Source organism: Amblyomma mixtum, chromosome 2 (assembly GCF_055824585.1).
Source record: "Amblyomma mixtum isolate Tamu chromosome 2, ASM5582458v1, whole genome shotgun sequence".
In the NCBI taxonomy this organism is placed as follows: Eukaryota; Metazoa; Arthropoda; class Arachnida; order Ixodida; family Ixodidae; genus Amblyomma; species Amblyomma mixtum.
This window is the reverse complement of record NC_143013.1, coordinates 11,186,976-11,212,602: the sequence shown is the minus strand read 5'-3', so window position 1 is coordinate 11,212,602 and position 25,627 is coordinate 11,186,976. Positions and strand designations below refer to the sequence as shown.

At 43.4% G+C, this 25,627-nt stretch overlaps 2 protein-coding genes across 3 annotated transcripts in view; one reads left to right on the top strand and one right to left on the bottom strand.

Annotated features, from left to right (window-relative positions):
- Positions 1-9,125, bottom strand: part of LOC149358400 (cyclin-D-binding Myb-like transcription factor 1) — a 23,509-nt gene extending 14,384 nt beyond the window's left edge. Inside the window, exons 1-6 of one of the 2 annotated variants that reach the window (XM_089570465.1) lie at positions 8,814-9,125; positions 7,775-7,967; positions 5,877-6,020; positions 4,096-4,151; positions 1,993-2,086; positions 1,135-1,211 (exon numbers count right to left, since the gene is read on the bottom strand). In XM_089570465.1, coding sequence (XP_089426591.1) covers positions 1,135-1,211; positions 1,993-2,086; positions 4,096-4,151; positions 5,877-6,020; positions 7,775-7,964 — 561 coding nt within the window. In that variant the 5' untranslated portion in view covers positions 7,965-7,967; positions 8,814-9,125. Of the gene's footprint in view, positions 1-1,134; positions 1,212-1,992; positions 2,087-4,095; positions 4,158-5,876; positions 6,021-7,774; positions 7,968-8,813 lie in introns of both variants that reach the window. The other variant, XM_089570464.1, reaches the window with a different exon arrangement.
- ScsbetaG (Succinyl-coenzyme A synthetase beta subunit, GDP-forming) lies at positions 8,686-25,627 on the top strand. The gene is made up of 12 exons (XM_089570467.1): positions 8,686-9,015; positions 9,513-9,657; positions 10,026-10,125; positions 11,089-11,179; positions 15,075-15,227; positions 15,592-15,681; positions 18,692-18,788; positions 19,919-20,080; positions 21,437-21,579; positions 22,673-22,793; positions 23,406-23,553; positions 25,487-25,627. The coding sequence occupies exons 1-11, from the start codon at positions 8,959-8,961 to the stop codon at positions 23,516-23,518; spliced, it is 1,272 nt and encodes a 423-aa protein (XP_089426593.1). The 5' UTR covers positions 8,686-8,958; the 3' UTR covers positions 23,519-23,553; positions 25,487-25,627.

Sequence of the window (25,627 nt, the reverse complement as noted above, 5' to 3'; positions counted from 1 at the left end):
GTTCAGTCCTTACTGGTCAGATGCCGGTCACACTGGTCACACAAGTGACAGTCTACAGCTACCACCATAGAGTTTCTTACTATTACCTAGAGGGAAAGCTGGCGGCGCTGCACTTCAGCCACCATGGACGCTCAAAGCATCATGGGGCGGTGAGCTACTTGTTGCGGAACAGTCGTAGTTTATCGGGAATGCGGAGTGGCACTACTGAGACGTTTCAATCCGAAAACGCTGTCCATGTGTGTGCAGATGACTTTCACGCGAACGCAGTGTGCAAAAACCATAGTAGTAAAAACGCATAGACACACGACGCCAATAAAAGGTTTCACTTTTCCGAAATGCCATTAAAAAACTTCTTGAAGTATCTAAGCAACAACATTTTTTTTGAAAACTTATTTACTTTTAAAAATGTGCCTGTTAATTACGAAATATTAGCTTTTATAGTGTTCAATGCTTGGCCAATAGGAGAGCGAGTCGTCTCTTATTTTGGGCAAACTTTGCACTTAAATGCTTTTCTGCTAGTTTGTTGCAATCATTAGACAAGATATTGAATGTTAGGACATTCATAGTTATCTAACAACTTTATTTTTCTATTATTTTTTGGCCAAAAGTTGCAGTTCCGCAACAAGTAGCTCACCGCCCCATGATGCTTTGAGCGCCCATGGTGGCTGAAGTGGTCTCGAGGGGTCGCCATGCAAACTCCCATAGACGGGCTGCCAGCTTTCCCTCTAGGTAATAGTAAGAAACTCTATGGCTACCACAGAGCAAGCCCAAATGCCACAAATTCCAGCCGACAAAGGACGAGGGTCTAGTTTCAGCTCCATGTGAGACATCTGTATGTCAAGCTCCTATCAAGACAACTCAAGCAAGTTGAGGCCAACTAAATGGCAGTACTAATCCACTCCGCTGCAAGGAGCATGGCTTGAAGTATTTAACACTCGCCATGCTAATGACTGCATAAAGTGTGGCCAGCTACAATTCCGCAATAGCTTTGCGCGCCGTGTGCATGCTATCATAAACGCCAGAACAACTGTTGTCGTTATTTGCTACCTTATTTTAAAGCAATTTCAATGCCAGAAATTGTTAAATAAGTGCAACTGATGTAGGATATTTGAAAACCACTTCTGCATGTCCTACCTCACAGTACTTTTGTATGTTGGCTTGGAGAATTTCGGTCTCCTCTTTAGAAAACATTCCCTGTTTCCAAGAGTGGCCTGAAAAAAAAAAAAAAAAAATCAGCAGTTTGCAAATGGACCACAACAAACAATGCACAGATGTCCCCACACACGTCTAGAGTGCTCAAGTGGCTCACTTCATAGTGCATCGTCAACTTTGGCCACTGGGTTCAAGATGGCCTGCCTCTGTCCCTGTACAGAGTGCGCTGCCTTGTCATTTGGCGTCTAAACTGGTCGCCAGTTTTTGTGCACGCCCAAACAATGCACAGATGTCCCCACACACGTCTAGAGTGGCGCTGATGAACACTCCCAAGGTTAGGTTATTTGTAAACATAAATACCCCCGAAAGCAGAAGGTCTGACAGCCGTCGCCGTAGCTCAGCGGTAGAGCACCGGACGCGTAATTCGGAGGTCGTGGGTTCGGATCCCACCGGCGGCATGTGGTTGTTTTTTCTTCTGCTTTTCTAATCAATTAGCTTTAAGCGGTAACATATTCAGTAATGTTCTAAATCTAACAGCACAAAATAAATAAAATTGGAAAAAAAAAATCCCCTGCGTCCCTTGGTTTCTGTGGCTGTTGGCATCTCTCATACTTCACTGAAAAAGGCTACTTCTGACGACGAGCGAAAAAGCTCACATAAAGCATTTGCTGTGTAACAATGCACCCAGCAGGCATTGTTTCTGGCCACCACTTAAAGCTCCTCTGGCAGCAAACACAAACAAAGTGCCTCGCAACTGACAAAATAAGATAAGATAAGGCAAAAGATAAGGATAAGATGCACTGGGCATGCTTCACCACGAGCAAGGCAAGTGTCAATTACCTTTGTTTTGAAAGCTGCTCTTATCCTCCTTTGTAGTGAACCAATTCTGATTCACATCTGTCACAGACGCTGTGGCTGCAGCCTTGGACAAAGCCTGCAACCAGACGAGAACCGCAGGTCTTTAGTGCCGCAAGGAATTAGGCTCTTCGCAAAAGAATACCTTAGCATTCCACAGAATTAGCTTCACGTTTTTATAGCAAAGTCAGCAAGGTGATGCAGCTGATGAAGAGCAAAAGAGGAAACAAGACTACACCAACAAGACTACACCAGTCGGCCAATCACAGCCGAGGATACACTTGGAACTACAAAAACACACGACAATGCAACAAAAGAGATTACCGCAAAGCCATGCATGTTTATTTTCAATTGGGCCCTGTGTTACAGAAGCCTCAAGCAATCCCACCCCCACAGAGCAGTAAGTGGATCTTGTCCGAAAATTAGCATGTTTTTCTCTCCCTCCCTTCACTATTACTGCACACAATCAGGCAAACCAAATATGCTTCACACAGGATTTTAACCCAAACGAGAATTCATTGCATGACCAAATAAATCCAATGACAATTTCTGCCACACTTGGTGTGATAGAAGGGGATCTACAGCTTTCTGTACTGAGACAGATAGAAGAATGATGTAAAATGAGAACATTCACAATAAAAGCATCAGTGAGAGTGAATTCTGTATGCTTTGTATGTTGCAGAGACGCACATACATATGCCTAGAAAGGAAGGGTTGTCCACCTTTTCCACGCACTAATCGGAAAGACCATCTTAGCCAGCTGTAAAATAAGTCTGTCCGCAGTCGTTGAGGCTGTAAGTAATATATGTGCCATAATGACTGTGTTCTATAAGTAATGAATGTGCCATAAAGATTTTATTGCCCTGAAAGGCTGCACAGGTTAAGAGTGAAGAGGCAGCAACCCTTTCATTTCTGTTCGGAGAAGCAGTAATCATAGCACTGCTTCCTTGAAGAAACAATACGTGTAGGACGGCATTCAAGCAAGTTGCATTGTCTAGAGTGTCACTAACCACTCAAATACACTATTGAATTAAATCGAAACAACATTTTCGACTTGCACATATTACCTAAACTATCTATTTATCCTCCCTTAAAGTTTCAGCAATACAAAAGTGAATCAGGAGATGAAGGCATCCGCAATATCATCCCTAAGGCAAGCATCCCTAAAGGTATATAGTACATAAGAAAAACAACATTTTTCATGATGAAAACAATTCCCCAAAGTATAGAATAAGGCAAATTTCTTGCTTCCGTTCCTCAATGCCTAACAAGGTGCAGAGGGCAGAATTGTGGAAAGTCACATACTGTGAGCATTGCACAGTTGTAGAGTGTAACATAAGCTGCCCATTTACAACGAAATGCACTGGCTAAAGAGGTAATCAACTGCCTTTTGAGCTAGATATTGTAAGATGATCTGTGTCAAGCATAAGCACTAGTAAATCACCAACTGCTACTGCTCTTCTTGCAAGCCATCTCTAAAAGTGAAGACAAGCTAGACATCATTTAGCCACTTAAGTGCTAAGAGTAACTCGTGTTCTGATGAACCAGTGATACATAGCTTTTCTGCGCAGTCCTACCTCCCGTCATTAAGTTTGTGATGAATTCACATTTGCAATTTATGCCCCAACTGAACACTGATGAAGATGTTCCTTCACTAATTCATGTCACATCAGAGGTCATGAGCAGCATCTATCATGCCTTGTGCCTTTCAGTTTGTTCATAATGCTATGAAAGCCCTTTTCGTTAAATTGTATAGTGCTACAACAGGAAAGATGGCTAACACTTTGGCATGCAAACAGCTTTTTGTGGGGACCTCCTACCCACCAAGACCTGCTACTGTGTCAGGCATGTCCATGTAAAACTATTGCACCTTTAGCGGTTATGCCATGGGCTACTGAGAAACAACCAAGAAAACAAATACGCCCATACGTTTCTACAGCCTATGCCAACGTTTTCGAGCTAATATTATGAGCTACTTGGTGCAAAATAGAAAATCAGCTTAGAGATCAAAAGATGCCAAACTGGGCACAACATAGGACAGTGTGCAATAACTACTGCATTACACCAGTGGGAGCAAAGCATAATTACCTCGTCGACATTGGCAACGGGGACAGCTGCCTCCGCTGGCAGGTTGCTGGTTTCACCTGCAGCTAAGAGCAGCGACAATGTGAAGCACAGTAAAACACATGGCTTCAAAGTTATTTCAACTTAATTAATTAATTAACATTAAGGGGGGACACTGGTCTTGAAGGAAAAATTTTTATTAATGAAGTCACAGTTAAGAAATCTTCAGGGAATATGTATTTTTTTGTGCTAATTCTAAATGTGTCATTTAATTTCATGTAAAACAATTCCTTGAGCACTTATGCAATTTTTATGCAAGTATTTTGCAAGGAGTTTTGAAGAAAATGTGCTGCAGCATACTCGTTGAAATGTATGCCATTGGGTTCTCTTGACACTAAGGAATGCAATAAGGGTAAAACTGTCTTCCTGCCTATCATGGAACCTGAGTTGTAGGGTTTTGAAGTTGTCACTTCAGAAGTGAGACGAAAAGTGTGTATTCCTGTTTATGAAGTGGCAGCTTCAGTACCCTATAACTCAAGTTCTATGATAGCCAGGATGATAATTTTACCCTTATTGCATTCCTTGGTATCAAGAGAACCCAATGGCATACATTTCAGCGAGTTTCCTGCAGCAAAATTTCTTCAGAACTCTTCGCAAAATACTTGCATAAAAATTGCATAAGTGCTCAAGGAATTGTTCTACATGAAATTAAATGACATATCTAGAATCAACGCACAAAAATACATGTGCCCTGAAAGTTTCACAACTATGAATAGATTAATAAAATTTTCTTTTCAAGACCAGGCTCCCCCCTTAATTAGCCATGTCCCCTTAGCCCACATGTCCTCTCAGCCAACATTAATTCTACTTAAACAAGACATGCAAGCTAAGTCTGATCTATCTGGCGTTTTAATTAAAGGATGTGCTCAAAATCTGCAGCAAATCAAATCTTCATTGAAATACCTGCAATGGTGAGTTATACTTCTGCTTTGAAGAGCTGTATGATCAAGCAACACTAATATGCACCACAAAGCCCGATCAATGCTGTCTTAGTGAATGGAGAACTTTTCTGTGAGTTGAAGTGAAGCTTCACATTAGCTGTGCTTGGCTGTAGTTCATCTACATATTTTTCCAAGAACCCCAGTCCTCAAGAAGCGTGCCATACATTTTCCTGCCCCAGCTATGCTGAACCTCATAGCATTGCACCTAGCATCACGGCTCCTGAATTGTCTAAACAGTTTGCACGGTTAGTTCTCAATGAACACCTGGAAGGTTACTGGAGGTAGAGTGACCAGGATACACTATAATAGCGACTGCGAGAAATGAAATTATGAATTTCAGCCTGGACACAATCTTGCAGCGTCAAAATGCTTGAAGGTTTGCCTTTTAAAGGTTACTAACGTTAGAAAAGCGAGAATAGAAAATATCAAATTCACTGTAAAAATCTGTACGCTTGTTAGCTTATGCCTCAAGTGTCTCTTGAATGGACTCCATATTATGCCAGCACATTCCAGGCCTTACCAGAAATTTGAATATATTAAATTTAACTGCTGGAGATGCACTGGACAGCTTTCTTTCAAGAAGGAACAACTTCTCTCGTCCCTTGTGGCAGATGGTGTCAGTAAGCAGTCCCCAAATTGGGCCAGATTTGTCAATATTTAGTTTGTCTAAAGTATACACACAGTGAACTGGAGTTTTTATGTTAGCGAATGCGTCAGGTAGATTTAGTTGCATGGCACGTGTTACACCATGAGTGCTGCGGTACGCAAAGTACACCTGTGCTGTCTAACTATGCCAATGCTCACCTTGGGCTGCCAGAAAGAGTGTAGGTTGCTGGTGTATGACCTGACTGTCATCCTCACTACACTGAGCCAGGAAATAGGAAGGGGCCACCTCCTGACTGCTGCTGCCAGGCGAGTCCAGGTTGTCAATGCCTGGCAGTGAATCGCCTGGCACGTGAACATAACAATACCACAAATTTATAAAATTATCCAAAAAAAGCAAGAAAAAAAAATCTCAAATCTTCAATTTTTTTTTTTTCTGATGACGTTTGCAAGTTCGCACTAACAAACTTGAGGTCTGCTATGGGCAGTAATGTGTTTGGATATGGTACTTTCCCCGTTCATATAGCACAAAGAACTGCTGTAACCAGTAACCCAGCCGTAGGGAGACAAAGCTCGGGCCTGTATCAGCAGTTAATTTCAGTGCAAGCCAAATAAGTGAGTTTTGGCAAACACAGTCCTCTCTTGTTACCCTCTCTTGCTCTCTCCCATTTGCTAGCCTTCACGCCGACCTTGCATGAGTGAGAGTGAAAGATGAAGGGATTACCCCATAACTAGTGAGGACCAGCATCACCATCTACAGCTGAGTGATGGTTTGGTTTGGTTTATGGGGTTTAACGTCCCAAAGCGACTCAGGCTATGAGAGATGCCGTAGTGGAGAGCTCCAGAAATTTCAACCACCTGGGGTTCTTTAACGTGCACAGACATCGCACAGTACACGGGCCTCTAGAATTTCTCCTCCAAGGAAATTCAACCGCCGCGGCCGGGATCGAACCCGCGTCTTTCGGGTCAGCAGCCGAGCACCATAACCACTGAGCCACCGCGGCGGCTTTACAGCTGAGTTGCAGGAGGTGAGTGAGTTGGTTGTGATGTACTGTATAACTCAAGTCTCGCCCTCTTTGTTGTTAGCTGCAGATTGATGATGAAAGTGCGTACCTTCACCACTGATGGGCCTGCAAGCTCTTGGAAGGTTACTTTACCGATCTAGAGAAAGTTGAATTTATGTTGTTTAAATTTTTTTTAAGGTTAGGTCCAGGTTATCGTTCTAATGTTTCTTTGTAGAATTTATGAAATGTTCGAAAAAAGGATGTTAAACTAATTGATTAACATTCAACCAAAACTTAAAAATAACACTGGTAACATTTTGGTGCCACCTCGTATACATAGCCAAACTGATTTTGTAAAGGCTAACATATAGAGACTGGGGGGCGATAAATTTTCAAGCAATGCTAGAACATCAAGCACCAGCGTTATTGTGTTTTCCACAATAATGATGAGTGCGAGCATCCATGTATTGCATTTGTTTGTGTGTGTGAGTACCGTAATCACAGTTCATGAACATTCTTGATGACTCTAGCAAGATGGAAGGCCTCGTGTTTGGGTACTTGTCGCAAACAGCGTAGTCAAAACTAAGAGGTGCCATAGAATGCCAACCTTTGTAAGCTATCAACCACAACTGAGAAAAAGAAAAATGGAGCATTTTAAGTTTTCAAGCATACTTTTGTGTGCATTCAGCAGATGAGTTTACTTGAAAGCATACTGAATGCACGAAACATTGTGACCTGAAATAAGTGCAAATTTTTGCACAACAATGGCATCAAACTAATACCTTTCCCATTCATTCGGTGCTGTAGGTTCACACACAAAATCAGCTTTTTTTTTTTTTCAAGAACACTTGACAGATTCACATTCTTTCAATGGCAGCGTGCGTGCATGCTGTCAGTGAAAGAAAATCCACCTGCACGTAGCATTTTGAATGACACGGAGCATATAAAGGCCTGAGAATGATGACAGCTAGCTGTCCTTTCACGGCAAGAAGGCAGTGTGCCCCTTTGTTTTCTCTTGAACTAAACTTGTTTGAAATCCATCACTGCTCTTTATATTTAAAAAAGCTGCCATTTCCTGGCACGAGTGTCACTCACTGGCACTGTCAGCCACCACAACCACCTCCTCCTCAATGCTGTTGTCAGTGAGGTATGCCGCCTCACAGGCGTCCATAACCAGGGAGCCATGGCATGGGGACACAGGTTCCACAGATATTTCTTCATCTAAGTCAGGGCCATCAAGTGAATCGGCTTGAACACCGACAGTTGCTACACGAGTCAGGTCCATTACCTAGATGGGGAATAAAATTGAACAGCACATTAAAAGCCGAACACAACTCCAGCTGTCATCACAAGGGGAACTACACACTCAAACTTGGGCCAATAAACCAGAAACAAAATGCTGACATGCTCAATTTTGACAGAATTGTGGATTCATGACTCAATTTCATTTAACCAGCTTCGCCAGACCACAAATAGGCTCCGGTTGCCTTCCAGTGAGATTAACAGACGCGTCAAGGTAACGTGGGTTTGGCATGAAATATTTCCTCGCAATGCTCACCAACCCGAGTTGTTCGGACTGGGATCTCACGAGTGAACGCGCGAGATCCCAGTCACTTTTCGAAGCACTGAAGGATGCGTGTAGCATCCAGGACCTTTCTATCGGCCTTCTATCTGTTGCCCTATTACGTTCAAAATCGTAACGACATTTCATCAGTATAGAAACAACAACGCCTTACAGCAATCAAAAGGTACTTTTAATACTGATCGCGACAGCTCCATAGGAGCCGAAAGTTGATCACGGCACCGCTTGACGACAGGAGGTGAACAGCCCAAATGTCGACACTTCGGGCTGCTTTGGGTCAGAACAGTTCTCCCACAAAATCTGTGGCCGCGCACATCATGCCACTGTTTATCACTGATGCGGTCGCCTAGCAACGTGGGGACTGGTGGGGGACCCAAGGATTATCCGGGAACGCGAGAAATGCCAGGATGATGGAAAATGGCGGCTGCTACAGCCCGGAGCGCTTCTTTTAAACTTGCCTTCGCGAGCACGAGTCGAAACGCCCTATCAGAATGCCGCCAAACGGTTTACAACGGAGCACACGCTAACGCAAGACGGACTAGCCGTGCTTACCAGTGCTGAGGGCAGGCCGCAATAGCACCGGGCATTGGGCCGATAAGCTGCGTTCCCCGTCAGCTCTACCGTCAGCTAGCGCGGCCTTTGATAGCCCTGATAACTCTCGAGACCAGTGGCGTCTTCGCGGTCGACTTGAGGAAGCATGGAGGTTGTGCGGTTGTCACGTGCGTTGCGTTTGGCTCGACTTTGGGCAAAACAGGTCAGGAAACTGTTTGTCAGCTGTTTACGTTTGTTGGCCTCAGGCTCGTGCGGTCTCGCGTGCGTATCAACAACGCTTCTTGCCCTGCTTGCTGCCTCGCGGCCGACCTCGCACCCGCTGCTTGACCGATGAACTACATAGGTCAAATCCGTAATGCTAGCTCTCTTCGGGGCAAAAGAATTTGACGCTATTAAGCACGCTCTTTTCGTAACGACAACAACGAGCATGGAACTCGGCTCAGGTGCTGTAAAGTGTTAAGCAAAAAAAAAAAATAAGAGGAAAAAAGCAAGCTTAGAAAACGCTGTGCACAGCGAGTGCAAGCTAGTGTTTCATCTCACTGCTCGGCAGTGCTTTAAAAGTGAGAGTATTCATCAGAGTGTAAATCTCAATTCGCACATAACACGATACAAATCGCGCGTTTTCGGCGTGCCCATGTTGACACGTACCAAGGCGACCTGCTCACACTGCCCTTTCTGTTTTGTTTTGAATGTTTGCAGGCATGCTTAGTGCCTCCGTCGTCGAGATGTTTAAACCTCCATGAATATCAAAGCAAGCAGCTTATGGCTGACAATGGTGTCACAGTCCAGAGATTCAAGGTAGCGGAGAATATTTCTCAAGCGCAGGATATTTCGCGGACGCTCGGTAAGTCTGTGGTCGGCCACGTATGAGCCGTAAATAGCCCCAACTCTTATGATCGCACTCCCACAGCGATGACCCGAGTTGTAAAGCAATGAATATTGCGTACTACTACCACACTCCTTCAGTGCTTCTCTGCTACTGCTACTGGTTTCATAATTTCACGCAGCCTGAAGATTTTCCTGGTTTCCTGCATATGTCCTTTAAAAAAAAAAAACGAAGTTCACATTCAGAACTGTTTTTAACTTGCCTAAAAGCACCCTGTGAACTCAGATATGAATTCCACGTATGGAAGGACTCATTGATTTACTTTCACAAAGTTTTTTTCTTTTTTTTTTGTGGCTAGTGAACAAGCGCATTACTTTTGTTTCCAGATGTGGCAGAATTTGTCATCAAAGCACAAATACTCGCTGGTGGCAGAGGAAAAGGGACATTCAGCAGTGGCCTTCGAGGTGGAGTCAAACTAACTAAAGAGTAATTACTTTTTCAATACTAACTAGCACTGCATCTGCTCAAATGGAGTCGCATTGCTGTGTGCTGTTTAGCTTTGAGTGTCCAGTTTTGTTACCTTTAGAGGCACCAGTACTGCTACCAAAGAGGCCAGGTTATTGCAGGTATAGGGTCCGCTTATTTGAGTAATCACTCGGGCAGGTAGAACGCCTGCATTGCATCCTTTATGAACCTGAAGCATAGCACTACAGAATGCAACACACACAAGAAAAATCGAACAAGTGTTCACTTTCAACTAATACACCTTCCGTCTAATTTCCTATTCCTGTGTTGTACAGTCTAGCCACAGCTAGAATTGTTTCAAGTGATAATAGTTCCTTGGTTCGCAGTCAAGTAAACACTGCTATCAACCAAATGTGCCTTGTCATATAGCAAAACAACCACAAAAAGACACTGTGAGCATTAGTAGCACGTTTACAGGCCTGCAACTCCCTTGCCTTTGGAGCTCACTCAGTGGTAGTAAATTGGTGCTTGGCCTTATGTGCAGCTTTTCATGAAATTGGCTGAAACTGAGTAAGCTCAGATGGTGATATGGATTTGAGACTGAATTGAGACTTCCTGGGTTAACCGTGGCATAACATCCAGGCAGCCAATTGAAGCATTGCTATGTGTTAGCATTACACTGTTATGAAGATGCTGAACCTTAACCCCTTAACTGACAAATTTTTTTTTCTAGCATAGTACCGAAATGGTTATTTAGCACCTGTGGTGCCATCTATCGACAAACCAAAAAACTGCTTTGAACGAGCTCTACCCATCTTAAACCGCACACAGTGTGCCACAAAACATGCAGCAAACTGGACTCATCCTAGTCTGTGAAGGGTTTAAACTCTGTGATGTGATCTGCAGGCAAAGTGTGCTGTATTGAGTGCCTGGCATAGCCAGTCATATCCCTCACGCCATTTTATTTTTCTCTTGTGTGTGTAGTCCTGCCCAGGTGTCAGAACTTGTGAGCAAGATGCTTGGCTACAAGCTGGTCACCAAGCAGACTCCCAAGGATGGTGTCCTAGTAAACAAGGTGCTTGTTCATTTCTGTGTGGCTTTAGTGTAGTGGCTAAGTGCATCATAGGCAAAGCTTTTTTTACTTCTATCACCAACTGTTGAAAGGCTCTCGAAGCATTTTGCAGAAGTCAGCTACACTTAAAAATGAAAATCTCCTACATGCCATCTCCAGGTGCGAACTAGTGATAGCAGTAGCAGTACCACAGCATCCACAGGAGTGGCCACTTGCTATGGAGTGGACCCAGCTGGAAAAATATTTGCAAGGGTGAAAGTAGGAGTTTTTGGTGCTTGTTTGTTGGGTTTTGCCTCCTTTTTTATACGTACTGCAAAGTCTACCCGGATAAACATCCAGGTTCAAACTCACTTTAATAACAATAAAGAACACTCATGCCTTTAAAAGCACACACACTGCGTAGTACAAGGCTGCGTAAGTAGGAGGATAGGTGACCCACATTATCCAGCTGAGCTTGAAAGGAAAGGATAAGTTGTGGACGAAGGAATAGGAGAAAGTACTAGAAGAAGAATATAGCCTTGATAGAATACAGGGGTTTCTGTGGACAGCCTGTGGAAATTCCTCTTGCAGCAGTAAGTAGGAGGATAGGTGACCCACATTATCCAGCTGAGCTTGAAAGGAAAGGATAAGTTGTGGACGAAGGAATAGGAGAAAGTACTAGAAGAAGAATATAGCCTTGATAGAATACAGGGGTTTCTGTGGACAGCCTGTGGAAATTCCTCTTGCAGCAGTAAGTAGGAGGATAGGTGACCCACATTATCCAGCTGAGCTTGAAAGGAAAGGATAAGTTGTGGACGAAGGAATAGGAGAAAGTACTAGAAGAAGAATATAGCCTTGATAGAATACAGGGGTTTCTGTGGACAGCCTGCGGAAATTCCTCTTGCAGCAGTTACTAGAAGAAGAATATAGCCTTGATAGAATACAGGGGTTTCTGTGGACAGCCTGTGGAAATTCCTCTTGCAGCAGTTACTAGAAGAAGAATATAGCCTTGATAGAATACAGGGGTTTCTGTGGACAGCCTGTGGAAATTCCTCTTGCAGCAGTTACTAGAAGAAGAATATAGCCTTGATAGAATACAGGGGTTTCTGTGGACAGCCTGTGGAAATTCCTCTTGCAGCAGTTACTAGAAGAAGAATATAGCCTTGATAGAATACAGGGGTTTCTGTGGACAGCCTGTGGAAATTCCTCTTGCAGCAGTTACTAGAAGAAGAATATAGCCTTGATAGAATACAGGGGTTTCTGTGGACAGCCTGTGGAAATTCCTCTTGCAGCAGTTACTAGAAGAAGAATATAGCCTTGATAGAATACAGGGGTTTCTGTGGACAGCCTGTGGAAATTCCTCTTGCAGCAGTAAGTAGGAGGATAGGTGACCCACATTATCCAGCTGAGCTTGAAAGGAAAGGATAAGTTGTGGACGAAGGAATAGGAGAAAGTACTAGAAGAAGAATATAGCCTTGATAGAATACAGGGGTTTCTGTGGACAGCCTGTGGAAATTCCTCTTGCAGCAGTTACTAGAAGAAGAATATAGCCTTGATAGAATACAGGGGTTTCTGTGGACAGCCTGTGGAAATTCCTCTTGCAGCAGTTACTAGAAGAACATAGCCTTGATAGAATACAGGGGTTTCTGTGGACAGCCTGTGGAAATTCCTCTTGCAGCAGTAAGTAGGAGGATAGGTGACCCACATTATCCAGCTGAGCTTGAAAGGAAAGGATAAGTTGTGGACGAAGGAATAGGAGAAAGTACTAGAAGAAGAATATAGCCTTGATAGAATACAGGGGTTTCTGTGGACAGCCTGTGGAAATTCCTCTTGCAGCAGTAAGTAGGAGGATAGGTGACCCACATTATCCAGCTGAGCTTGAAAGGAAAGGATAAGTTGTGGACGAAGGAATAGGAGAAAGTACTAGAAGAAGAATATAGCCTTGATAGAATACAGGGGTTTCTGTGGACAGCCTGTGGAAATTCCTCTTGCAGCAGTTACTAGAAGAAGAATATAGCCTTGATAGAATACAGGGGTTTCTGTGGACAGCCTGTGGAAATTCCTCTTGCAGCAGTGTTTTGTAAGTGTATCTGCACTTTTTTTTTTGTTTCGGAGGCTTCCTCCCTCCATGCACATACGTGACCCAACACAACATTTGCAAGTGCTTTCAATACTTGCGCCTTGTATGATTGCACTATTTTATTTTTCTTGTTCGACAGTGTGCTCAAAGAGTGATTCGCCTTCACCTGAAGTGTTAGATAGGTTGCCAGTAAGGGCACTTTGTGGTTGGGGCTTGATTAATAGCGTGATTAATAGAGGTGCAAGAGAAAAGCTGAAACGGGATTTTCAGGGTCCTAATAATGTTTCACTTGAAACCTCCTATCGCTTTCATTGGGGAGTGGAGGCATAAAAATTTCAGTGTTCTTTCCATTTTGTTAAAACAGCTGAAATGCTACTCGTGGGACGAATTAAAAAACATCCCAACTCTGGCTAAATTTTTTGCTAAAGTCTTTTTCCACAGAATGAGTCCACTTAGTGGCACTCAATATAGCAAATCAGTCATTTGATCGCAGGAAATTGTGGCCTCTTGTGTACTGCGCTCAGCTCATCAAGGTATAGTGCAGACTCTCATTTTTGTTTTGTTGTGAAACGCTGCATGCGTTTTATTACTGTCGACATCAGTTTCCTCTAGCTACAGTCAAACCTTGGTATTATGAACACAGATATTACGAACTGTCAGCTGAATCGAACTGTTCCTAAATTTTTTTAGTAAACACATGTGATTCTTGCTTCATATATCGAATGCGGTTTGCCATGAAACATATGTCGAACTGCCAAGCGCCAAGTTGTGCCTGCTCGGTGGCAGGCAGCAGGCTTTCCCTCGCTACACAAGTGACTGGTGGTGTGGCACTCACGCTTTATCTCGCTTGTGCCAACAGCGCCATAGAAAATATATGGGCGTAAACAACTAGTAGCCAGGTAGTCAGCACCCATTTTCACCTCTTGCACCCATCTAGTAGCGCCCTGCAACCAGCAGCATGGTCGATTGTAACCTTCCAGCAACCATGCTGTGCTCAGGTTGACACCTACAGAGGTGGTGAAAATGGTGATAGCTTTCGTTCTGGTGCCAAATTTTTTTTACCGTGGCACCACAGTAAAGGCTGGTTCACAGCCACCCTAGCTGGCGTGTGGTTTTCCACCGCTGAATTCTGGTGATTCTGTGCAAGGAAGCCAACCTAACTGGTGTATGGTGCTCGTGTTTTTGTGGTCTCCATGATCGTGAGTGGCTTCATTATGGCGCTAAAACTACTGAAAAGGTCCATTCCAGGTGCTGTCTTTTCACTGACTAAATCATGCTTTTTTCCTGTACGAGTTTTTCGTGAAATTTATATTGTGAATTTCAGCTATATCAAACTATTTTACACTTTTTTACCTGTTCGCTATAATGAGGTTTGACTGTAGAAAGCTTTAAGGATTGCACAAATTATGACTGTGTGTGAAAGCATCGTACAGGTGCCCATGTACATCTCGTCGTAGTCATGCTACCAGTTGTAGTAGGTCTGAAAGCTTGAGAACTCAAAATCGTGTTGAAGAAGAAACTTCTGTTTAAACTTTCCATTCCCTGTTACTTTAAGTGATTCATGATTTGTGATTACTGACGCATCACCGGCAGTAAAAGAAATCCAGCCAAATGTTTGACGTGTCTCAACTCCCTTAAGGGTTACGAAAATCGACATTTTTACAGAGTCTGCTGTTATTGCCATTCACGTGACCCCATTTAGTTGGTCTTGTGATGCTTGTGTGGCTGAACTCGCAACACATTCTCTTATTGTACATCCCCCTTACGCATACAGCTGATGATGAAATTCCCGTCACATTACGTGATTGCACCTTCAACAATTTCTTTTTCTCCCTCAAGGTGATGATTGCTGAGGCACTGGACATTGCCAGGGAGACCTACCTGGCCATCTTGATGGACCGCTCCTACAATGGCCCTGTGATTGTGGCCAGTCCAGCAGGAGGTGTGGACATTGAAGACGTCGCTGAAAAGACGCCAGAACTCATATTTAAGGTGCGTGGCTGTGCGCTGCATGCAACAGCATTTTAGCTGAGAATATTGCAGAGGTCCTGAGCATGCGACAAAAGGTGCACCTTTCTGGCCTCACATGATATAATTATCACACTGCTTAAACACACTCTGCCATCATGTCAGCCAGCAGTACTATCTGTTTTGACGAATGTATGGACTGTGCCTAAAGATCTTAAGCTGAAACCTCAATGTGTCCCTAGTACCTCAAGTTGCACTTAAATAGCGCAAGGCACGTCATGAGTGAGTGTTTTGTAATGTGCGAGTAGTGGTAATCAGTTACGAAAGTTGCATCTTTGGTTATGCTCGCCAAGCTCTTCACAAACTCATTGTCATGGTTACTTGACAGGAACCAATCAGCATCTTGGAGGGCATCACTCGCAAACAAGCGGAGACAATCGCGAAGAACCTCAACTTCAAGGGTCCACTTTTAGATAAGGTGAGACGCATTTAAGTGTGCTCATAAATTTTAATTCCAAAATTGGCAATCAGTAGCATATTTTGAGCACTATCAGATCTCGTAATATGTTGTTACTCTGAGTACCCGAAGTAAACTTAGGGAGTGATATGTACTATCTGAGAAACTTGGTGCCGTTGGTATGCTTATTAATAGTACAGCATGACCAGAACGTGTTCTCTTTTTACTCTGGCAGAGTAGGTGGCAAAGTCCTCTCTGGAAATGTAAGGCAAAGTGACAAAGAGCCAATGTGGGGCTGTTCATGGCACTGCTTGTTGAATGTTTTGAAAGCAGCTAAAGTGAAGTGGTCACTCTGGACCTCTCACGGTGGATCAGTGGCTATCATGTTCCATTGCAAAGCACGAGTTTGCAAGTTTCGTTCGCAGCTTGAACTGGCCAGTTTCAGTGAAAGTCATATGCAAGCATATTGGGTGTGTATTGAAAGGGCACTGAGAACGACTCCATCCAATTTTTGTTCTTAGTAAAAATTAATTGTTGCGCTCTTTGTGCCTGTGTTTATGTTTGTCCGGCACCAAAAGACATGCTTATTACTGAGAGAATTGAATGTACAAATGGCACATTTTTTTTACCCTACCACTTGATTCAAACTTGTGATGTCAGTAACAGAGACGACTCTGCTCTTGCTGTTTCGAAATAAATGGTGTAGTTGCCTAGCCATATAGATATAATATACACAAAAAAAAAAAACTCTTGACATCGCTGCAGTTTATGAAAACGGCTGATGGCAGTGATATCTGTATTTCATTTTTTGGCCTTTTCTAGCTTATAAAATCTGCTTTCGGTGAAAGCCACTGCGATGGCTCAGTGGTTATTGTGCTCCGCTGCTGACTTGAAAGACATGGGTTCAATCCCGGCTGCGGCGCTCCTGTTTCGATGGAGGCGAAATGTTGAGACCTGTTTTCTGTGTGATGTCAGCATACATTAAAGAACCCCAGGTGGTCGAAATTATGCGGAGCTCTCCACTATGGCATCCCTTTTTGCCTGACTTACTTTGGGATGCTAGACACCATAAACCAAACAAAACTAAGCTTTCGGTGAAAGTAGCCTCTTTGTCGTTAAGATGCAGCCCTCTTTCGATGCAGGCCAACTTCAGTTTGGCCTCATGTCCCTTTAATGTTTCATTCTGTGGTCATAGCCTTGTCAAGTGGGTGTAGGTGGGAGGCATATTCGTCTGGAATTTTTTTTTTGCACGTTCAGCTCAGCTAATGCAGCCAATCAGCATGAACTGAAAGTTATGTCCCTGAAAATAGTTGACTTCGATCATGTTTATGGTCCAGTGGCTGTGGCATTCTGCTACCGTAGCCGCGACATCACAGATTCAGTAACCAGCTGCGATAACTGCATTTTTACGGAGGCAGATTGCGTAATGCCCATGTACAGAGTATTTCAGTATCCCCCTCCCCCCACCCTTCACGCAAGTTTCATATCCGAGATATCGTTAACCATTCTGAATAGTGCCCCTTGGTTATTGCACCCAGTATGCAGCTTGTACCTTACAAGTTCAGATAAATATCAGCATAGCCATTTCCTTGAACATCTGTTACTGGCGGGTTGTAGGGTGTGAGAAAAGTTAGGTGCACCGCATCTTGGCAGTGTGCTGCAGGACACACATTCTGATCCTGTCATTACAATTCCTTCGGCTGGCAGAGTTGGAATCTGTTTTGTGACCAACTCTTTCATTCTTTTCGGCCTGTACCCAAGCACGCAGTGACATGTAAACAGTTTTTTTCCTGGGTAAACATTTATTGTGATTAGCTGTATACCAGCTGCAAGACACAGGAGCCACAAGGTGGCACATCAAGGGACTGTAGGTGCAGCTGGCAAATAGCTGGCATATCACAGGCAACAAATCCTTCTTCAATGTATTTCTATTGCACAGGGCCCTTTTCCGTGTCTCAACTTTCAGCGTTCGTCTGTGTAGTCTTCTTTCTTCGTCCTTCGTCTTGTTTGCACTGTACCCCCCACGATGACAAATAGTTGTCATGGAAACAGCTGGTGCACATTGTTAGGGTTGAGCAGCAATAGTTAGGGACAGCATGAATAGCTGTGCATCTGTTTATTCTCCTTTAATTTTTCATTATTTTTGGGGGGCTATTTCTCTGGATAAATGTCAGCCTTTCAAGTTGGCGCTCTTCTCTTCATAGCAGCTCTAGCACTGTTAATTTTCATGACTCTAAACCATAGAGTTTCTTACTATTACCTAGAGGGAAAGCTGGCAGCCCGTCTATGGGAGTTTGCATGGCGACCCCTCGAGACCACTTCAGCCACCATGGGCGCTCAAAGCATCATGGGGCGGTGAGCTACTTGTTGCGGAACTGCAATTTTTGGCCAAAAAATAATAGAAAAATAAAGCTGTTAGATAACTAAAAACGTCCTAATATTCAATATCTTGTCTAATGATTGCAACAAACGAGCAGAAAAGCATTTAAGTGCAAAGTTTGCCCAAAATAAGAGACGACTCGTTCTCCTATTGGCCAAGTAATGAACACTATAAAAACTAATATTTCGTAATTAACAGGCGCACTTTTAAAAGTAAATATGTTTTAAAAAAAAATGTTGTTGCTTAGATACTATAAGAGGTTTTTTAATGGCATTTCGGAAAAGTGAAACCTTTTATTGGCGTCGTGTGTCGTCGCGTTTTCACTACTATGGGTTTTGCACACTGCGTTCGCGCGAAAGTCGTCTGCGCACACACGAACAGAGTTTTCGGAATGAAACGTCTTAGTAGTGCCACTCTGTGTTCCCGAAAAATTACGACTGTGCCGCAACAAGTAGCTCACCGCCCCATGATGCTTTGGGCGTCCATGGTGGCTGAAGTGCAGCGCCGCCAGCTTTCCCTCTAGGTAATAGTAAGAAACTCTATGCTCTAAACAGTATCCTTGCAGGAGTAATCTGGAGTAAACAAAATAGTTTCCGCTCATTTCTTTAACTGTGCTTCTTTTCTTTCCTTCCCCCTTCCGCACTCTGCCAGGCGGCAGAACAGATAGAGAGGTTGTACGATCTCTTCATCAAGGTTGATGCCACTCAGGTTGAAGTCAACCCATTTGGAGAGACACCAGACGGAAGAGGTGCGTACCTCCTGAACCCTGACCCTGTGTCGCAGCCCTAGCGCAGCTGCAGAAGCACAGCTTGTTGCCTACAACACTTGTTGTCATTGAGCGCCGTCATTGCTCTGATTGGTGCGGAATTAACAACTAGTAAAAGAACCCCGAGTAATAAGAAAGCGTTGATTGACAATTTCTCTTTCTTGTTTTGTTGTTTACTTTGTGCCGAGCATGATCGAGCTCATTATCACTTGCATTGCAAGAGCAGCAGCCGACACACTCTCGGACACGTGTTCGTGGTGGCAAAATACAACACGCCTGGAAACAAAAAGGACTGTGCTGTGCTGTTCCTAAAATGCACTTAAGGGCAGACACTGGTGTTAGACCTATTTTCCTTATTTGTAGTCCAATCCTAATGAAACTATATCACCTTGCTCTTTTTTATGCAGATTTCAAATCTGAAATTTTTAAAAATTATTTTCTAAGATAATTCATTTTAATTAGTTGTTAATTAGCACCTTGGTGCAAAAAATGACTAATAAAAAATAATTTTTAATGCATAGCTACATCGTCCAATGAATAAAGAGTGCAGTAATCAAAACTGTTTTACTATTTTGCCCTTATAAATAATTTTACAGCGCTCGGAATAGCAGTGTTCAAGATGAAAAATCATGAATTTTTTGAACAGTTGAACAGTTGTGCTTTGATTACTGCAAAATCTGTGCCTTCAGCTTCTCTTAGCGAACAAAATGACATCTCTGTCTGTCCTAGATACCGAGATGTCGACATACTAAGACGACCAGGTGTCCAAAATTTTCACGTCATTAAACCATCTGCTTCTGCACAGATTCAGCCCACATGGTGATCTAAATTTAATATTATGGTCAGGGTACTGATTTTCTCTCGCATCCGTTTCCTTTTGAGAATCCTTTTATTTGCCTGAACACCAAGAACTGCTTCAGATATTTTGTTGGCACAAGTTTGTATTGCTGTGTTGAGCTACAGGGAATGTGTTTCATTAAGTTGTGAGGCAATGTAACACCAAGCCAGTAACTAAACATTCTGCTGTCCTTTGCTCACCTGTTGTGTGAGCCACATAGGCATTGATGCTTTGAACCGGCCTCTCATGTGGTTTCTGTGTTGGTGATCGCCAGTGGTGTGCTTCGATGCCAAGATCAACTTTGACGACAACGCGGCCTTCAGGCAGCAGCACATCTTTGCTCAGGAAGACACGTCCGAGAGTGATCCACGGGAAGTGCTAGCTGCCAAGCACAACCTCAACTACATTGGCATGGATGGGAACATTGCCTGCCTAGGTAAGTCTGCGTTTGGCTTGATCTGTGTTGCACCCTCTTAAGGGGGGACACTGGTCTTGAAAAGAAAATTTTATTAATTTAGTCATAGTTATGAAATTTTCAGGGCACATGTATTTTTGTGCGCTGATTCTAGATATGTCATTTAATTCTATGTAAAACAATTCCTTGAGCACTTAAGCACTTTTTATGCTAGTATTTTGCAGAGAGTTTTGAAGAAAATTTGCTGCAGGAAACTCGCTGAAATGTATGCCATTGGGTTCTCTTGACACCAAGGAATACAATAAGGGTAAAATCATCATCCTGGCTCTCATAGAACTTGAGTAATAGGGTACTGAAGCTGCCACTTCAGAAACAGGAATACACACTTTCCTTCTCATTTCTGAGCAACAACTTCAAAACTCTATAACTTAAGTTCTATGATAGGCAGGAAGACGATTTCACCCTTATTGCATTCCTTGGCGTCAAGAGAACCCAATGGCACACATTTCAGCGAGTTTCCCGCAGCAAATTTTCTTCAAAACTCTCCGCAAAATACTTCCATAAAAAGTGCATAAGTGCTCAGGGAATTGGTTAACATGAAATTAAATGACATATTTAGAATCAGCACACAAAAATACATATTCCCTGAAGATTTCGTAACTGTGACCTCATTAATAAAAATATTTTTTTCAAGACCAGTGTCCCCCCTTAATGACAGGGCACCTGACTTTACTGCACAAGGCACAGGAATTTGTGTTACTGTTGTGGATTGTGTGGAGTTTTCATATGGCACAGTCAGAACAGGACAACTTGTTACATGTCCTCTGCATTGGTTGCATTGCAAAAATCGTGGTACTCAACGTCTTGGAAATCATGAATGCTTGAGCAGCTCAGACTGCAAGTATATCCTTCATTGAAGTGTATATGTAAATGATCTAAAGCACATTAATTAAGGCTGCAACTTTCTGGGGTGTAAAGTTGAATTCATCTGCCAATCTACAGCAGGATTGTTTACATGCAGCATTTAAGAAATTGTGGCACATAAGCAACTAAGGTCTTAAGTTATGAGAAATAATCTCTAAGCTGTACATCAGTGCTAGGGAATTTCTTTTATCTCTGTCCTTCCTAATACGTAAAAAGTTGTCATGTCAGTTTATACCAGTACATAGAATCAGGTACAATCTATTCTTACTGCATTGTCACTATATCATTGAGGGGTTCGGAAGCAAAAGTTTCATTGCTGACATTTAAAGCGCTGTCTTATGCTAATGCATCACATATGCTGCTGTTGCAAACGATGTCAAGTGTGGCAGCTTGTTTTAGCTGGCTGCGTTGAGAGCAGGTGCGTTCAATATCTGCAAACCTCGTCTTTGGCAGTGAACGGAGCAGGCCTGGCCATGGCTACCATGGACATCATCCAGCTGCATGGCGGTTCACCAGCAAACTTCCTTGATGTTGGCGGCTCGGTCAAGGAGGACCAGGTCACACAAGCCTTCAAGATCATCACCGACGACCCGAAGGCAAGCCGCTCACATGGGATTGCAATAGGTCTTCTGTTTGCCACAGGGGAAAGTGACGATGTAAATTAGGCTGGCGCCTCCGTTACCAGCAAAGAATTTTTTTTTTTTTCATTCACAATTTGGCTGCACATGCACTGGCTGAGCGGTGCAAATTTCACTTTGGGAGTGGCCTCTTTGTTCCAGCTTTATTGTGCCCCCTTTCTTCTGTGGACACTTCTCCATTTCCTTCTCTATTCTTTTCTCTTTTTCTTCGTTTTTATTTCATCTGTCTGTCTGCATTTTATCTGCAAGACCTGCATTTATGTTCATCTGAGCAACCGTGCAGCTTGTTGAGGTGCCAGCAACTGTGAATGTGCAGCATGTATGCGATTGCGGTGGTTTAGGGCTGTACCCACTACTTGTGCTCCAATGCATTTGAAAGAACAATCAGTGGAGCCATAGAAAAGTTGCATTTAACGGCACGTGTAAAGAGGTGTACAATGTCAGCAGACAAAAAAGAAAAAATCTCAGCTAAGGCTACCTAGCAAGTTAACTAAGTTAAATTTACTGTACGAAGAACTTGAATAAAAATGAATGTTTTTTTTTTTGGCAAATGTAAAATAGGCTTGCTGGTCTGACAGAGCAGCCGCATAGACACTACTGTAATAAAATTTGACCATCACATTTTCGATATAATGTAGGACATGCACGTGAGTAAATTAAGAACGCGAATCCAGCAGCACTTTTGGGTTCATTCCTGGCGTTAGAAAATGGCATTTTTAAATCTCCTTGTTAAATTAAATACTGGGCTAGTCAGGCTGCGGGTAGAATCCTGATGAATGGCACTGAATTCAGTGCAGCCAGCGTGGAAACATTGCAACTAGCATCTAAATGTGGCTCCTGAAAGAAACTAAAAAATATACAGTATGTCTTCCGCTTTCTTACGAGCTTCTCAAAATGCTGAGCTTTGCAAAATCGGCTCAAAACGAGAATCGCTGCAGAATCGCGGTGTGTGTAGATAACAGGATTTCGCACTCGTGATAACCGACAGAACCACCCTGATGCGCTGCCAAGAATTGTGAATGAACATGGCGTGTGTGTAACTGCACCACAGGTCAAAGCTGTTCTTGTGAACATCTTCGGAGGCATCGTCAACTGCGCCACCATTGCCAATGGAATCACAAGTGCCTGTCGGTCAATCAACCTGAAGGTGCCTTTGGTGGTGAGGCTAGAAGGTGAGGCAGTGCGCACATTTTTCACTGTGGCTCATATCAAGACTATTGAGCTGTGCGTAAGTTATTGAACCATGCATAGGCCGCCAGCCACTGTTATGAGTGCTCTTTCAAGACGCTGTGCTGTTTACTGGTCAGAGAGGAGTCCAGGATGACCAGTGACTGAGCAGTAGCAGTCACATAGCGGCAGAGCATGACAGAAGTCACAGACGTTTACTCTTACTTTCGTAATTTTCAAGGAGTGGCGAGGAGAATAACACGACCAGTAGTTTCATGGAAACTTGCATGTTCTGACAATGGAGCATGATGCCATGGTCCTTTTTTCAGTTCACTGTCCTGTTCTTCCACACTTGCAGTGTGGCATAAGTGTTGAATTGACAAAGCAACAATCCCAAGCCCTTGTTGCATGCCTTCACTAATGATCGGCTCAGTGGCCCAACTTCTGCATGTTCACCGAAACCTAGATGCAAGCCTTCTAATATAAAAACAAGAATTGCATGAAAACTGTCACTCTGATGCAGTGTTTTCTGCAAGTACGTATCAGCTCAGGGATTCTTTTCGCGGATGCAGATCAAGGGTGGGTGCTGATCTAGCTTGTGCAAATTGCTATTGCAGGCACGAATGTCGATGAAGCGAGGGAAATTTTGAGCTCCAGTGGACTGCGCATCACAGCAGCAGCAGACTTGGAAGATGCAGCGCAGAAAGCAGTTGCCAGTCTCAAAGGCTGATCTGATCAGCAAGCAACGTCCCTCCACTAGCCGAGGTAGCACCCTGCCCCGGCCAGACTTGATGCCTCATGATTGTTCGCATAATGTGCTGTTGTAGTCGTGCAATTTTTCGCTTTCTACAGCAGTTGTGGCAGGAAAAGCAGTTGGAAGGGTGGTGTATGTGGGGGGAAAAAAATGCTTGGAAGTGCAGTAAAAGCACATGAAAGGCCATTGCAACCAAAGTCAGGAACGACCATGTAGGCCACTTCATGTAGAAGTCAGATTAATTGCACCAGTATGAAATTCTTAGCCTGTTTGAGCACCACCAGTTGACACAGTGCATTTGACGAGCTTCTAAGTAAATAGTGCTCGAGCAGGTTATCGGCGTGTGCAGTTATCACAGCGAGCAATGTTATTTAACCACAGCTAAAGCTCTGACGGTTATCCGTGCCGTGGGCTCGTAAATATAACTCCTTTGAAAGTGGAGCCAAAAGCAGACCATATTGATAGTGCTTTGGTGTTGCACAGAAAGCTACAGTGTTGCAAACTTGCAGCAAATCTAAGGGATTTGAGCTGCAAGCCCACTATGGCTCTCTCATTAACAGTCAAACTTTTCCTTTCGTGACCCTGCCAATATTTTTCTAGACTTTCTTTGGGTGATCTCTGGAGGTCAGAAACCTGTATATACTAGCACTTTTCACTACATCTTGAGTGGTTGTGCAATTTTTTGCTATCAGGGCAAAAAGGAGCATTCATTTGCTTGAATCAGTTAAAGCCTGTGTTTTCGTGGAGAAAAAAAAAAAAAATTCACACATTTGTTCTAGGTCAGTGTGTGGATCGAAGCTAAACTTGTGCAAATTAAATTCCAAAACCAATCGCATTCAGTTTCTCATCAGACAGTAATCAGACTAGCCGTTACACTCACTTCTTTCATTTGGTCATGGTGCAATTTGCGGCTTTACAATCGCTGTCCAAGAACCACGTGGTCAGATGTCTGCTTGTTTTGGTTTTTTTTTGTTTTTTTTTTACTGTAGTGACGAAAAAAAATCTTTCTTTGCCAGTTTTTTCAGCTGATGTAATCAGGAATGGCACAAAATATCAAATGTATACTGTGGCTAGTGGTAATTGAATTGATATGTTCACACCCAAGGTACCGAGTGGCTACCGCTTCAGGCCGCATTATGGCTTGAAACAATCGTGCCAATTTCCAATTTTTTGTTCCGTTAGCATTGGTGCTCACATTTTACTATTCAATGACCGCATAAAACAAGTTGTGCATATGCCTGGGAAAAATAATAGATACGAAGATAGCACTTGGCTTGGTTGAGTGATTATTCACCCGTTAGGCTAGTCTGGTGACCAGATATCGGCAATCACTGGCGCACAGTGCCAGGGCGAGAGCACTGCGTAAGCCCGGGTTCAATCTAGTTCCATCACAAGAGTAGGGTGGGCCACCAACCGCAATTATTTTATGCACATTAGGACTTCTTTCCCTTGGGAAAGATCAGTCTGATGTAAGAACACACTGGTCGATAAACTGCCCATCGCCATGCAGTTTTCATGAAAGAAAATGGTGTACATCCTCAGATTCTGGTGCAGTGGCTTCCCTTGCTGAAAAGGTCATTCTCGCAGAGCCCGTCATTGAGGCATCTGTTCATTCGCCACGCACACTTCATTCTACGCAAGAGCGGAATCTTGTAGGTAATGCCTTATATGTAGCAAACAAACTACCGTGGAAGCTATATGCTAGTTGAACTAATCTCCCCTTGCTACTTGGGTCAACAAGGGCGAGCCCAGCTCAGAAACACGGCGGACCTGTGGGGCCTCAAAATGTTAGCCCATGCAGTGCTCTAGCAGGGGCACTTTATGTAGAATTCAGGATGCACAGTTTTGGTGATGGATGTACTACATGCAAGCTTTTTTCTGTAGCATGCTGTCTATGCAAAGAACTAGTTCTGATCATCCGTTTTCACTTGCTGTTTCTTGCAGATCACATACACACTGTGCCTCTTATAGAGAAGAAAAAGTGCTGGTGCGAGAACTATTTTGTTGTACAGAGCAGCCTGTAGCTGCACCTTCTAGGGCCATGTGTTGTTGCGTTGTCAATAAATATATCAAGCATTCCTAAAA

Coding starts and splice junctions, on each gene's coding strand:
- ScsbetaG (XM_089570467.1), top strand. CDS start 8,959: ATGGAGGTTGTGCGGTTGTCACGTGCGTTGCGTTTGGCTCGACTTTGG. Junction 9,658..10,025: donor GGATATTTCGCGGACGCTCG/GTAAGTCTGTGG, acceptor TTTTGTTTCCAG/ATGTGGCAGAATTTGTCATC. Junction 21,580..22,672: donor TCATCACCGACGACCCGAAG/GCAAGCCGCTCA, acceptor ACTGCACCACAG/GTCAAAGCTGTTCTTGTGAA.